Here is a 16,396-nt window from a genome sequence, read left to right as displayed (position 1 = left end):
CATCCATCTTTTGCAATAAAATGCCACCTCTGAGTTCCTATTCCTATCAAATTATCACTGGTTTGAGCAATAGATAAATCAGAAACTACAGTTAACAAATCTACTTGTCTGGCACCCAAGACAATTAATTAAACTTACTTAGAGACGCAGAATAGCCTCAGGTCACCTGGAGACAAGTTTTAAGATGCTAACAACTGTAACACTTCGGCACATCAAAATGGCTATAATGCGAAAAACGGCCACATGCCACTTCCAGTGGTGCAACTATACTGAAAGTGACTTCCCCCTCCAAAATAAATAACGTTTAAAGTCAGCTGAACCTTGAAGAATGACTCTGACTTTTCTCTAAAATAAGGGCTATGACAGCTACCTTAGGAGAGGCCCAATAAACGCAGGGTAAGGGGCTCATTGTGCTGACGATGCCACCTCATCTAGGACTTGAGCTGATTCATCCTGATGGGCTGACAGGTCACTAAGATCTGCACCTTGCCCAAGATTCTTATTTACTTCACATATAAAAATACTGTCTACTCAAGACAACTGCAATCCAGACACCTTCTCCTGTTAGGGAGGCTTTCCCTTCCTGACTTCACTGAGCACCCTGGAAAAAAAGTTGTCATTTCAGGCCCACTTTAGTAACTGTGGATGACTAACAAGGCATTGAAGGGCCAGGAAGAGAGCCCAGAAAAGGACCAGAACGTTAAGTCTCAGCAATTACAAAAAAAAAAAAAAGGATTTAAAAAAAAGACCAAAATCTCCTAGAGATGACACTGATCTCTCCAGCATTAACAGATGTTTGGTACTATTAACTTAATTTGAAAAGCAGTAACAAAGTCAAGACCTGAAAACATCTGGTCCTTGGTCATACCAAGAAATCACAGAAGACACCCTTTAACCAAGTAAGCTGTGTTCTAACATGAATTTCAAGAAGAAAGACAAGGAGAGGCAATTTTAAAAATCCACAAACTATCCCCTTAATTTAAAAGGAAGGAAGGGAGGTCGGCTGCACTCATGGCGGCGCCCTGCAAGGCGGTGTGATCATCCCCGGGAACGGGGGGCAGGGATGTGGCCACCCACGGCTGGTACAGCTGGGTGAAGAGGGGGCTGGAGCAGATACCTGGTTTCCAGTGTTTGGCTAAAAACATGCCTGACCCAATCACAGCTCGAGAGAGCATCTGGCTGCCCTTCATGCAGACGGGGCTGCACTGTGACGAGGAGACCATCGTCATAGGCCACAGTTCCGGGGCCACTGCAGCCATGAGGTACGCAGAGACCCACCGGGTGTGTGCTATTGTGTTAGTGTCTGCGTACACGTCTGACCTGGGGGATGACAATGAATGGGCAAGCGGATACTTCAGCCGCCCCTGGCAGTGGGAGAAGATCAAAGCCAACTGCCCTCACATTGTGCACTTTGGCTCCACTGACAATCCTTTCCTTCCTTGGAAGGAACAACAAGAAGTGGCCAACAGGTTGGAAGCCAAATTGTACAGATTCACTGACCGTGGCCATTTCCAGAGCACGGAGTTTGATGAACTGGTTAGTGTGGTCAAGTCCAGGCTGGAAGTGCCAGGAGAGCCAGGGTGGTTACTGCTGTTCTGCGTAACAACATGGGAATAGGGCAACGATCAGATTACTAACAGATGACAATCATCTATCATCAGATGAATAGCGGGCATGCAAACCAGATCAAATTAAGGTCCAAAACACACACAAGTTTCAATGTTCAAACTAAATTACAAACAGTATTTTCATTTTCCACAGAATCTACATCTCCAATTACTCTGACCTAAAACAGTATTTTTCCCATTTGATAAGGGACATGGGACAGCTTAACCACCCTTAACTATCCAAAGTGAATAAGACAGAAACAAAACCCAGGTTTCCTGATCCCTAGTCCAGATTAAAACTAAACAGGTTTCATGTTATGCTGTAGGAGTTGCAGCATAACATGTCCTTAAACATGTTGAGAGAGTGACACACAAGGAGGCTGAGGCAGGGGTCTGCAGGGTCAGGCAGGGATCGGTCTAAGACCAGACTGGGGAGGATTAGGGCGACGGGGAGAACTCCTGCTGGGTCCTGTCTGGATTGTTGCCATGTGGGAATTTGGCAAGGCATTACCAGTTTTCTGATTTTCAAGGAAAGAAATTCATACACTTTTGTATTTAGGGACCATAATTGTATGTATATATAATCCACATGTACATGAATTACGTTCAGTCCACAGACATATGGGTTATGTTAGCTGGCAACTACAGCGTAAATAAAAAATCTGCAAACGTGGCAAGACACAAAGTCCAAGCCATCCATGTGTGACCTCTGCTGTAAGTATTCACTTAGCCAGTGCTTTAGAGCTTGAGAAAAGCCTGAGAAATAGACATGACGTCAAAGGATGAAATCATGGGAACAGTTTGGATTTTGTTATAGTCTTAAATATTTTAAAAAATGATCTTTCCATACGTCAAATTTTGTTCTGTCAAGTGTTCTACCTTTTAATTTCCATGGTCCTTTAGATCGCTTTCAGCATCATTCCATGATTTTTCTTCTAATCATACTCCCTCAAAAAAACCCTTTTCATTTTCCAACATTTTTTGGCTATTATGATCCCCAAGTAACATCTCAAAACAATTTCGAGTAAATTCACACCTGATATTTGCTGCAATAATGTGAATTCCCACACTGTTCATACCTAACGAAAATTCAAAGCCATCATTTGAACCTGAAAAGGCTTTTGATTTCTAAATGTGCTCAAAAAATGTCAGGAGAGATTCTCTAAATTTTTAGCAGCAATTATCTTAGGCGATGGGAGTTTTGGTAGTTATGGTGTGGTGGACGTCTCCTTTTTAAATTATACACCTGGGGATTATTTGAGTTTGTGCACTGTCTTACTTTTATAATTAAAATAAAGATTAAAAACAGTTTATTTGACAAGTTAGTGAAAAGCAAAGTAGATAAATCAATTGAATACTTTGCTTAGAGAAGCTGTTTAGCACTGATTTGACCAAGCCTATAATCAAAGCTTGATTCTATTTGAATTATTTGGAAGTAGTCATTGTTCTACGTATTCTCTGCCTTGTTTTCTGAAGTCCTTTCTTAAAAAAATTTACAAACTTATACAAATAACAGTTCATAATACCATATTGTCCTCTTCCTCTGTAGAAAAAACCAAATATATACAATTGAGAAATAAAAAATAAAAATAAATAAATAAAAGGAAGGAAGGGAGAGAGGGGAGGGAAGGAGGGAGAAAGAGAGAAACAAGGAGAGAGAAAGAAGAAAGGAACAAGGAAGCATAGTGCCCAGTGTTGTAGATTAAACATGGCCACAGATTATTTGCAGCAATTCCCATCAAGAAGTGGAGCTGGGACTTTCCTGGTGATCCAGTGGCTAAGACTCCACGCTCCCAATGCAGGGGAACCGGGTTCGATCCCTGGTCAGGGAACTAGATCCCAGATGCCACAACTAAAAGATCCCACATGCCGCAAAGACGGTCCCGCAAGGGCAACGAAGATCCCGTGTGCCACGCGTAAGACCCGGGGCAGCCAAATAAATATTCAAAAAAAAAAAAAAAAGAAGTGGAGCTCATTTCCCCACGTTGTCTCAAAGACAATGCTGAGCAAAAAAAGACACAAAGCACATCACTATATTCTATTAATATGAAATTCAAAAACAGATAAAACTAACGTATGGGAATACAAGTTAGAACACTGATTATCTTTTTTTAAATTAATTAATTTATTTATTTATTTTTGGCTGTGTTGGGTCTTTGTTGCTGTGCACGGGCTTTCTCTAGTTGCTGCGAGCAGGGGCTACTCTTTGTTGCGGTGTGCGGGCTTCTCATTGCAGTGGCTTCTCTTGTTGTGGAGCACGGCCTCTAGGCGTGTGGGCTTCAGTAGTTGTGGCGCATGGGCTCAGTAGTCGTGGCTCACGGGCTTAGCTGCTCCGCAGCATGTGGGATCTTCCCGGACCAGGGCTCAAACCCGCATCCCCTGCACTGGCAGGCAGATTCTTAACCACTGCACCACCAGGGAAGTCCCCAGTGATTATCTTTGAAGTCATTTTTGCAAAAGCGATTCTAGAGCATATTCAGTGTTTCCAGAGAAAACTGTCTATGACAAGAGTATTTGAGGGGACAGCTTATAACTGATATGGTGATGGAAGCAGCTAATTGTGCTCCTGCCCATCCAGCCAAACAGATGCTGCCAAACAGAGGCTTACCTCTACTTTAGGAAGGACATGCTCTAACCCCTGCACTGGTTTGTACAGCCTGGCCCTCTGTGGCTGCATGACCAAGTCAGTGCCTTTAGTTTAGAACCTCATCATTTTCCACTGCACTTACCACAAAACACACTGTGACAAGGGTGATCTTTGAAAAATACAAATGTGACAGCATCACTCTCCCACACCCATACCATACATACACACCCCTCCTCCTCCTTAAAATCCTTCAAAGACTCCCCAGTGCCTATAAATTCTGCACTCCCTATCAGGGTACTTAAGTTCGTTTATAATCTAGTCCCTGACTACCTTTCTCTCTCTCTCTCTCTCTCTCTCTCTCTCTCTCTCTCTCTCTCTCTCTCTCTCTCTCTCTATATATATATATATATATATATATATATATATATATATCCTGAGTTCCATAACAAATTACTTATAGTTGAACTGGAAAGCACCTCATCTCAGTATGTTTGGGTATACAGTTGACCCTTGAACAATGAGGAGGTTAAGGACGCCAACGCTCCCCACAGTTGAAAATCCGAGTATAACTTATAATCAGCCCTCAGTATCCGCAGTCCCCCCTGTATCTGGGATTCTACAGATTTGACCAACCACAGATCATGTAACACTGTAGTATTTACTATTGAAAAACCTCCATGTTGTTCAAGGCTCAACTATGTAATGCATCCTCTATCTGAAACAGCAGTTCTCAAAATGTGGTATCAGGAGGTCTATGAGGTGAAAGTATTTTCATAATAACAAGATGTTATTTGCCTTTTTCACAACGGTGATAAAAGCAATACAGGTATAACTGCTAGTGCCTTAGCATAAATCAAGGCAGGGGCATCAAACTATACTAGTAATATCATCTTCTCCACCACTCCACATTTGGAGTTTAAAAAGGAAAATATAAATTTTACTTGTGAATATCCTTGATAAACCAGTAAAATTTAATAATTTTATTAAATTTCCAACTTTGAGTACGTCTTTTTAATATTCTAAGTGTCAAAATGGGAAGTAAGGACTTCCCTGGTGGTGCAGTGGTTAGGAATCCACCTGCCAATGCAGGGGACACGGGTTCGAGCCCTGGTCCGGGAAGATCCCACATGCCGTGGCAACAAAGAGTTAGCCCCAGCTCGCCGCAACTGGAGAAAGCCCGCGCGCAGCGGGGAAGACCCAACACAGCCATAAATAAATAAAATTTAAAAAAAAAATGGGAAGTAAGTATAAAGCACTTCTCCCGCTTTATAATAATCATACAATAATTGTCTCAAGGAAAAGCAACTGAGCTACAAGCTGAACTAGCTGCTTTTTTCATGGAATACTATTATTTCTTTTTTTAAAATTAATTTTTATCACAGTATGGTTGTTTACAATGTTGTGTTACTATTATTTCTTTTTTTTTTTTTTTTTTTTTTTTTTGCGGTACACGGGCCTCTCACTGTTGTGGCTTCTCCCGTTGCGGAGCACAGGCTCTGGACGCACAGGCTCAGCGGCCATGGCTCACGGGCCCAGCCGCTCCGCGGCATGTGGGATCTTCCCGGACCAGGGCACGAACCCGTGTCCCCTGCATCGGCAGGCAGACTCTCAACCACTGCGCCACCAGGGAAGCCCTATTATTTCTTAAGTAAACAACTGAGAGGCAAACTATGGTTATTCAGACTTGAGTATGTACAATATTTTCACGAAAAGGAACAAAGTGAGCCTATGACTTCAAAGAAAACAAATGAAAGTATTTGTTGCAAATGATAAAATTCAAACTTTAGCTAAAGTCAGAATTTTGAAAACATGTATCCCCTATGAGCTTGATGGCTTCTCAATACTTTAAGACTTTCCTGATGAAATGGTAGTGGTATTAATGAATGTGATTTTTAAAAACTGTATAATTAACTGTATCAAACACTTGGAAGATCTGAATAACCAAATGAAACAATATTTTCCAACTGATTAATTTATGATGTTTCAAAATCATACATGGGTAAAAGATCCATTCAACATACTAGACAAACGAATTTTAATGTCATCAAGTACAAAAGCTCATTAATATGGTTTCATATTAATGAAACCATACAACTAACCTACACTGCAACTAACCTTTAAGAAACTACCACTTGTTGAGTTTGGGTATAATATCAAAGAATACCCACAATTACCTAAAGAAGATACTAAAATACTTCTGTCTTTTTCAACTACATATCTCCAAGCCTGGATTTTCTTCATATACCTCAACCAAAATGACATATCGCAACAGACTGAATGCAGATGGAGATACAAGAATACAGCTATCTTCCAATAAGCTAGACATCAGAGACTTGTAAAAATATAAAACAATGTCCCTCCTTCTCACTAAATCTTTTCTGTTTTAAAAATTAGTTTTTTCGGGCTTCCCTGGTGGCGCTGTGGTTGAGAGTCCACCTGCCGATGCAGGGGACACGGGTTCGTGCCCCGGTTCAGGAAGATCCCACATGCCGCGGAGCGACTGGGCCCGTGAGCCATGGCCGCTGAGCCTGCGCGTCCGGAGCCTGTGAGGCCACAACAGTAAGAGGCCTGCGTACCGCAAAAAAAAAAAAAAAAAAAAAATGCTGGAGAGGGTGTGGAGAAAAGGAAATCCTTCTATCCTATTGGTGGGAATGTAAATTGGTACAGCCACTACAGAAAACAGTATGGAGGTTCCTCATAAAACTAAAAATAGAGTTGCATTATGATCTAGCAATTCCATTCCTGGGCATATACCTGGAAAAAACTATAATCCAAAAATATACATGCACCCCTATATTCACAGCAGCATCATTTACAATAGTCAAGACATGGAAACAACTTAAATGTCCACTGACAGATGAATGGATAAAGAAGATGTAGCATACACACACACACACACACACACACACACACACACACACACACAAATGGAATACTACTCAGCCATAAAAGAATGAAAAAAATGCCCTTTGCAGCAATGTAGATGGACCTAGAGATTATCGTACTAAGTGAAGTACAAATACCATAAGCTATCACTGGTATGTGTAATCTAAAATATGACACAATGAACTTATCTACAAAACAGAAAAAGACTTATAGAGAACAAACTTGTTGTTGCCAAGGTGGAGGAGAGATGGACTGGGAGCCTGGGATTAACAGATGCAAACTATTATATAAAGAATGGATAAACAACAGGGTCCTAGTGTACAGTACAGGGAACTCTATTCAATATCCTGTAATAAACCATAATAGAAAAGAATATGAAAAAGTATATATGTGTGTGTGTATATAACTGAGTCACTTCGCTGTACAGCAGAAATTAACACAACATTGTAAATCAACTATACTTCAATAAATTTTTTTTACAAATTAGTTTTTTTAGGACTTCCCTGGTGGTCCAGTGGTAAACAGTCCACCTTCCAATGCAGGGGATGTGGGTTCAATCCCTGGCTGGGGAACTAGGATCCCACATGCCACAGGGCAACTAAGCCTGTGCGCCACAACTACTGAGCTCGCAAGCCTCAACTAGAGAACCTGTGTGCCACAAACTATTAGCGCCCACGTGCTCTGGAACCCACGTGCCACAACTACAGAGCCCATGTGCCCTGGAGCCTGTGCGCCACAACTAGAAAAGAGAAGACCTGCACGCCACAACTACAGAGAAGCCCACATGCTGCAATGAAAGATCCTACATGCCTCAGCAAAGATCCCACGTACCGCAACTAAGACCCGACACAGCCATAAATAAATAAGAAATAACAGAACTATTAAAAACTTAGTTTTTTCAGTAAAAAGTACATTATAAAAAATTGCGGGGGCTTCCTTGGTGGCTCAGTGGTTGAGAGTCCGCCTGCCAATGCAGGGGACATGGTTTCGTGCCCCAGACCGGGAAGATCCCACATGCCGTGGAGCGGCTAGGCCCGTGAACCATGGCCGCTGAGCCTGCGCGTCCGGAGCCTGTGCTCTGCAACAGGAGAGGCCACAACAGTGAGAGGCCCGCATACCGCAAAAAAAAAAAAAAAAAAAATTGGTCAGAAGAACTGAATAGGCAATTTTCCAAAGAGGAAATGCAAATGGCCAACAGGCACATGAAAAGATGCTCAACAGCGCTAGTCATCAGAGAAATTAAAATCAAAACCACAATGAGATATCACCTCACACCTGTCAAAATGGCTATCGTCAAAAAGAACACAAATAACAAATATTGGCAAGGATGTGGAGAAAAGGGAACCCTTGTACATTGTTGCTGGGAATGTAAATTGGTGTAGCCACTGTGGAAAAACAGTATGGAGGTTCCTCAAAATACTAAAAATAGAACTACCATATGACCCAGCTATTCCACTCCTGGGTACACATACGGAAAAAACAAAAACACTAATTTGAAAAGATACATGCACCCCAATGTTCATAGCAGCATTATTTATAACTGCCAAGACATGGGAGCAACCTAAGTGTCCATCAAATGATGAATGGATAAAGTGTGTCTGTGTGAATGTATATATATATATATATACACACACACACACACACACACACACGCACACACATGCATACACACACAAAGGAATACTACTCAGACATAAAAAAGAACAAAAATTTGCCATCTGCAGCAAAGTGGATGGACTCGGAGGGCATTATGCTAAGTGAAATAAGTCAGACAAAAAAAAAAATGGCAAATACTATATTAAATCACTTATATGTGGAATCTAAAAAATACAACAAACTAGTGTACATAAAAAAGAAGCAAAAAAAAAAAAGAAGCAGACTCACAGATATAGAGAACAAACCAGTGGTTACCAGTAGGGGGGATGGGGGTGGGCAAGAGCAGGCAATATAGGGGTGGGAGAGCAGGAGGTAGGAACTATTGGGTGTAAGATACGCTACAAGGACGTATCATACAATACAGAGAATACAGCCAATATTTTGTAGTAACTGTAAATGGAGTGTAACCTTTAAAAATTGTATAAAAAATTAGTGTGTTATATATACTAATATGTAAGGAGTTTATTATTTTTAATAAACATTTAAATATTTTCTTAGTTTTAATTTCTAACACAGTAAATACTGGCAAATATAACCCCACATAAATAAAAGTTCTTTAGAGTCTGTAATAACTTTTTGTAGAGTTAAAAGATCAGACACCCAAAATTTGAGAACTACTAATCTAGAACTTCCCCTGCCCCATTTGTCCTTCAAGGCTCTGCTCCTCCAGAAAGCCTTCCCTGAGAGCTTAGGTAAAGTTAATCTGCTACAGTTGCTTACAGTGGAACACAAAAGACTATATTGGTTCATAGGCACTCAGTTAACTGTTGAATGAACAAGGCTAGGCTGGGTGCACCTGCTGCCAAATATACAAGTACGAAAACATTTCAAAGTTGTTATTTTGTATATATCCACCACGACTAAAACCTCACTCTCAAATCTTGAAACAACTACTGGTGGAAATGTAAACTTCATATATCTTTGGAAGGCATTTTTATAATGTCTATAAAAATTCCAAAGTATACACCTTTAGAAAATTATCTTACTGATATTACAAATATGCAAAATGACATATGTACAAGGTTATTCATGCTGTACTATTTGTAACTGAGAAAAAATCAAAATGCCCTTTAATAGAAGAATGATAAACAATACATAGCCCATATTATACTGTACAGACATAAACAAGAATAAGGAAATTCAACTTACAACAACACATATAACTTGATGTATGTGTAAGAAAAGAGTAAGACAGAACCATTTCTGTAAAAAGGAAGAAAAGAAGATACATACATATTTACATGTATGTGTATATTTTATGCTTATAAGCACACAGGATGCACAAAAACTGGTAATACTAGTTGCCCCTGGAATGAGGAACTGACTGGTTTTCATTGTAGGAACAAGAAGAAAACTTCACTCTACTTTTTTCTATACTTAGAATTTTGTACCATGTAAATGTGACACCAATCCAAAAAGTAAATCTAAAAATATGTAAGAATCTTCATTTCACATAAAGAATAACTTCTCATCTTTCTTTTTCTAGCCTCAAAAAAGTCAATCCCCAATTTTTAAAATTTTTTAAAACTTTATTTTATTCAAGTGTAGTTGATTTACATTGTTTTCTTAATTTCTGTTGTACAGCAAAGTGATTCAGTTATATACATACAATACATTCTGCTTTTTTATTATTTACCTTTATTATTATAATTACTTTTTACAATACATTCTTTTTCATATTCTTTTCCATTATGGTTTATTGCAAGATATTAAATATAGTTCCCTGTGCTATACAGTAGGACCTTGCTGTTTATCCATCCTATATATAACAGTTTGCATCTGCTAATCCCAAACTGCCAATCCATCCCTCCCCCTGGCCCTTGGCAACCACAAGTCTGTTCTCTATGTCTATGAGTCTATTTCTGTCCTGTAGATAGGTTCATTTGTGCCATATTTTAGATTCCACATATAAGTGATATCATATGGTATTTGTCTTTCCCTTTCTGACTTACTTCACTTAGGATGATAATCTCTAGCTGCATTCATGTTACTGCAAATGGCACTATTTTGTTCTTTTTTTTTTTGCAGTACGCAGGCCTCCCACCGCTGCGGCCTCTCCCGTTGTGGAGCACAGGCTCCGGACGTGCAGGCCCAGCGGCCATGGCTCACGGGCCCAGCCGCTCCGCGGCCTGCGGGATCCTCCTGGACCGGGGCACGAACCCGTGTCCCCTGCGTTGGCAGGCGGACCCCCAACCACTGCGCCACCAGGGAAGCCCTATTTTGTTCTTTGTTATGGTCGTGTAGTATTCCATTATACACGTGTACCACATCTTCTTTATCCATTCACCTGTCAATGGACATTTAGGTTGTTTCCATGTTTTGGCTATTGTGAATAGTGCTGCTATGAACATAGGGGTGCATGTATCTTTCTGAATTATAGTTTTGGCAGGGTATATTCCTAGGAGTGGGACTGCTGGATCATATCACCGTACACACAATGGAATATTACTCAGCCATAAAAAAGAACGAAATCCTGCCATCTGCAGCAACATGGATGGACCTAGAGAATATTGTTAGTGAAATAAGTCAAAGAGAGAAAGACAAATACTGTATGATATCACTTATATGTGGACTCTAAAAAATAATACAAATGGGGGGGTGGGGGAGGGTTCGATTGGAAGTTTGGGACTAGGAGATGCAAACTATTATACAGAATGGATAAACAACAAGGTCCTATTGTATAGCACAGGTAACTATATTTAATATCCTATAATAAACCATAATGGAAAAGAGTATGAAAAAGAATATATATTCATGTATACTTGAATCACTTTGCTGTACACCAGAAACTAACATAATATTGTAAATCAACTATACTCCGATTAAAAATTTTAAATTAAAAATAATAGAAATAAATGTATATGCAAAACAGAAACAGACTCACAGATATAGAAAACAAACTAGTGGTTACCAAAGGGGAGAGGAGCAAATTAAGGGTAGGGAATTAAGAGATACAAACTACTATGTATAAAATAGATAAGCAACAAGGATATATTGTATAACACAGGGAATTATAGCTATTATGTTGTAATAACTTTTAATTGAGTATAATCTGTAAAAATACTGAATCACTATGCTGTACACATGAAACTAATAAAATACTGTAAGTCAACTATATGACAACAACAACAACAACAAAAGGACTTCCCCAGTGGTCCACTGGTTAAGAATCTGCCTTCTAATGCAGGGGACACAGGTTTGATCCCTGGTTGGGGAACTGAGATTCCACATGCTGTGGGGCAACTAAGCCTGTGCGCCACAACTACTAAGCCCGCACACCTCAACTAGAGAGCCCACGTGCTGCAAACTACAGAGCCCACATGCTCTGGAGACCACATGCCACAACTACAGAGCCCGTGCGCCACAACTAGAGAAGTTTGTGTGCCACAACGAAGAGCCCACGCGTTGCAAAGAAAGATCCCGCATACTGCAACAAAGAAGATCCCATGTGCCGCGACAAAAGACCCAACGCAGCCAAAAAAAAAAGAAAGAAGATACCCACTAAGAAGCCTTTAAATTAACTGTGTTACGTGGTTAACTAGTGATTCTAGGGTAGGGTCAGTATCTTCACCTTTTACCTTGTATACTTTTGAATTATTTAAATTTCTTACAATGATTACGTATTACTTTTGCAATTTGAAAAATGCAAATCTGTAAGATTGAAGATATGGAACTTAAAAATCTCAGTCCTGACTTTGAATTAGACATGTTGATATGAACTTGTGATACACTTTCTTTCAAAAAAAAGATACCATTTTCCTAGCCTTGTTCACTAAAAACAGCAAGAAACAATGAACAACCCACTAATCAATGAGTACCTCTTGCACCCAGACTGAGGCCTCTAAACATCATTTCCCAACAAAGGGGCAATGGCTGTTAGATGCCCAGGAATGGAAATGTAAAAGAGGATCTCAAAATATCAGGTCAGACCAGAAGACAAAGAAACAATCAAAGACTAGGAGGATCATACCAAGAGGACACTGCAGGGAATTACCTGGTAGTCCAATGGTTAGGACTCCATGCTCTCACTGCCAAGGGCCCGGGTTCAATCCCTGGTTGGGGAACTAAGATCCCACAAGCCACGTAGCATGGCCAATAAATAAATATATTAATTATTTACTTTTTTAAAAAAAGGACATTGGAGCCAACTTGAAGAGGTCCCCATTTGCCATTATCAGTTAATCAGTGAGATATCAATAAGAATAAAAAAAGAAATTGAGTGAAACCCATAAATATATTTAAATTGGTGAGTTCATAATGACAATTTAAAAAAAAAACTAATCAGTCACCTTTGCAGGATGTTAGTGAACAAATTCATTATTTTGAAAATGGCAATGACTTAATTAAAATAAAGACTCAAAGCATTTGTCTCACCTTTCCTGTGCAAGATATACCTGAAAGTAACCAAGTAAGTGATGAGGGAAGTATCTCTTTATAAAAGTATTCCACCTAAAATAAATTTCAAAATAATACAACTTCAATATCACCATTTTGTAATCACTAATGAAATTCAATAAAGGATGTAGACAATGATCATTAATGACTGCTGACATCATGAAAATTAGACTGACATCACACACTTCCTCCTAATGGAAGTACACCATAAAGTATTCAAGCCAAAAACACTGAATCTAAATCTGATCAAGTCTCTAGATATAACTGCCCATTTGAAGGAAATACAAAGTACACTGAAATATGTTAAATGACACCACTATGATGTCAATCACCAAATCCACTAGTGGGAAACTACTGGACAGATGACCCAGATTCTTCAACAAATACACCGGGGGAAGAAAAAAAGGAGAGAGGAGAAATTTTTCAGATTAAATGATTTTTAAAGATATATCGACCAACTACAAGGTACAGATTTTATTTGGATCCTATTTTAACAAACAGGCTGTTTAAGAAATATGATACAATCAGGGAAATATGAACACCAGATATTTAATATTAAGGAATTACTGTTAATTGTTTTAGAAGTGTAAATGGTACTGAGGGACTTCCCTGGTGGCACAGTGGTTAAGAATCCATCTGCCAATGCAGGGGACACAGGTTCAAGCCCTGGTCTGGGAAGATCCCACATGCTGCGGAGCAACTAAGCCTGTGTGCCACAACTACTCAGCCTGTGCTCTAGAGCCCACGAGTCACAACTACTGAGCCCACGCACTGCAACTACTGAAGCCCACGCACCTAGAGCCTGTGCTCTGCAACAAGAGAAGCCACCACAATGAGAAGCCCGCACACCGCAATGAAGAGTAGTCCCCGCTCGCCATAACTAGAGAAAGCCCGCGCGGAGCAACGAAGACCCAACACAGCCAAAATAAATAAATAAATAAATAAAAATTAAAAAATAAATGGTATTGATATTATGTTTTTTTAAAATCCTTATTATTCAGAGTATATACTGAAATATTTAGTGATGAAATATGACATCAGATTTCCTTCAAGATAATCAGGAAAGGGGAGCCCAGTTCAATTCCTACCTCATCCCTACCTTTCTATATTGATTTCTCTCTTCTTTTCTTTTACATTTGTTTGTGCTGCACAATTAAATGTAACTAAGTTTTACAGCATTCCATCTATAATACAGAATCTAATCCATTATATCTACTGTTGTTTTGTTCAAGTTTTATCTCCACCACTAGCCAGTAAGGTCTTTTAATGCACACAAAATATTTTTGATCCCACAACCCACAATGGTGCTAAGCCTTCTAATGGTCCCAAGTACCTAATCTGACACTCATGGTGTCTCTGAAAAACCCTGGGACCTAGGGGAAAATGCATTATTCTTCCTTGTCACTCAAAGGGCTACTTTGTGCTAAAATTTAAGTTTTAACCATAGTAAAAGAATATAATATTATCTTATTCAAATTTAACAGGGGTTCCTTTTATAACATCAAAATGCTAAGTCTTCAGCAAGTTAGGGCAAGCTAATAAGCACAAGCTTTTCCTCCCAGAGTTCAAATGGGAACTTGAGTATTTATACTCTTTCGCAGAAACAAAATTATACTTAACTAGGTTTAAATAGAAATTTTATTATCTAAGTGATTGATTAAATACACTGAAGTTACTTAATAAAAGCTTCAGCTGTAATGTAAAAAGAGAGCTTACCCAAAGAAAGAGTCACAAAGCCCAGGAAAATAAGAACTCACTACCTAACTGGCGACCAATAGCACTGGAGAACAAGTCTACTGGAGTACTTACAAGTTTTAAGAGTTGATTTACAGGCCCTTTATCCTTTTTAAAAAAAAATTTTTTTTAATAAATAAATTTATTTTTTACTGCATTGGGTCTTCGTTGCTGCGTGCAGGCTTTCTCTAATTGCGGCATGCGGGCTTTCTCTAATTGAGGCGAGCAGGGGCTACTCTTCATTGCGGTGCATGGGCTTCTCACTGCGGTGGCTTCTCTTGTTCACAGGCACTAGGCACATGGGCTTCAGTAGTTGGGGCACACAGGCTCAGTAGTTGTGGCTCGCAGGCTCTAGAGCTCAGGCTCTGTAGCTGTGGCACACAGGCTTAGTTGTTCCGTGGCATGTGGGATCTTCCTGCACCAGGGATTGAACCCATGTACCCTGCATTGGCAGGCAAACTCTTAACCACTGGGTCACCAGGGAAGCCCCAAAAATGTTTTAAAATAATTGATTTTTTCCCTCTAATCATAAAAGAAATCCATGTTATTTATAAATAAACAAAAAAGAAAATAAAAACCATCCCACTACCTCCTTCATAACATTTTGTTTCACTAAACAGTAAGTCCTTTGAGGGCAGCTCATTTCCCCAAGCAACACAGGGAATTGTGTTCTACAGCTCTCTACGGAAGCCCTAAGGAGAAGGAAAGAGGAAAAACCCATGGGCTTAATTCAATGAGAGTAACACGTAGATTTGTCTTTCAGGTTTTTTTACATTTCACCATTTATATAAATCCAGGGTCAGAAAAAAAAAATTACATTCCACTCTTATGGAATTTTCTTGCTTTATAATAATTTGGGGGGCATTTTTTCCAGTGTCCTCAAAATTTCTTACTATAGCAGCAGCAAAGTCTTACACTTTGAATTGGCAAGTTGGGTAGTAAACATTTCATATTCACTCTATGTAAAGTCTGTCTCTATTTTAACTTATATTTAAATTAGTTACTCAAAGTACCATTCCATTTATCTGTTATTTCTTATGTTGAGGTCCTACCCAACTCCATCAACAGATTTTTCTTATTTCATGTAGTTAAGTGTACACTGAATAACTAAGTTTCTCCTCAAAATATCCTACACTAGTCTGAATCTACACATATGCAAAACAATTTTAGTGTCATGAAATTCACCCACAAGTACCCAACTGTAACGCTCACCGGATCCCTAACTCAGATGTACTGCCTCATCCATCCAGGCGAAGTATGATAACTGTACTTATCAAGTATAATTTGAAGAGACATTGGAGAAAGCAGAGTAGATAGCCTCCAGCAATTCACCTAGGAGGGGAAAAAAATTATCCCTTTCACCACCCAGAGTCTAGGCTCTAACAAGTTTTCAGCAACAGTCAAATAAAATTCTCAGAACAGTTTTGACTTTTCACTGGACTCTGTGTCTTAATTAAGCAGTCTGAGTGACAGCGCAAAAATTAATTTGAAGCTACTTTTCTTCTTCCTTACTCCAAAAAGCCAAATACTG

At 39.4% G+C, this 16,396-nt stretch overlaps 2 protein-coding genes across 20 annotated transcripts in view; one reads left to right on the top strand and one right to left on the bottom strand.

Annotated features, from left to right (window-relative positions):
• R3HDM2 (R3H domain containing 2) overlaps nt 1-16,396 on the bottom strand; it is a 150,999-nt gene that overhangs the window by 112,880 nt on the left and 21,723 nt on the right. The window contains exon 1 of one of the 19 annotated variants that reach the window (XM_032647133.1): nt 1,501-1,601. The exons of the other annotated variants lie outside the window; for them this stretch is intronic. The gene's annotated coding sequence lies outside the window, so the exon portion shown is untranslated. Of the gene's footprint in view, nt 1-1,500; nt 1,602-16,396 lie in introns of those variants that run through there. 19 annotated transcript variants of the gene reach the window in all.
• Nucleotides 1,009-1,617, top strand: LOC116761164 (putative hydrolase RBBP9). Its single transcript, XM_032646935.1, has one exon. It carries the CDS (start codon nt 1,144-1,146, stop codon nt 1,615-1,617), a length of 474 nt encoding a protein of 157 aa, XP_032502826.1. The 5' UTR covers nt 1,009-1,143.

Source organism: Phocoena sinus, chromosome 10 (genome assembly GCF_008692025.1).
Source record: "Phocoena sinus isolate mPhoSin1 chromosome 10, mPhoSin1.pri, whole genome shotgun sequence".
In the NCBI taxonomy this organism is placed as follows: domain Eukaryota; kingdom Metazoa; phylum Chordata; class Mammalia; order Artiodactyla; family Phocoenidae; genus Phocoena; species Phocoena sinus.
The sequence above is the reverse complement of the archived record's forward strand: the minus strand, read 5'-3'. Positions and strand labels throughout refer to the sequence as shown.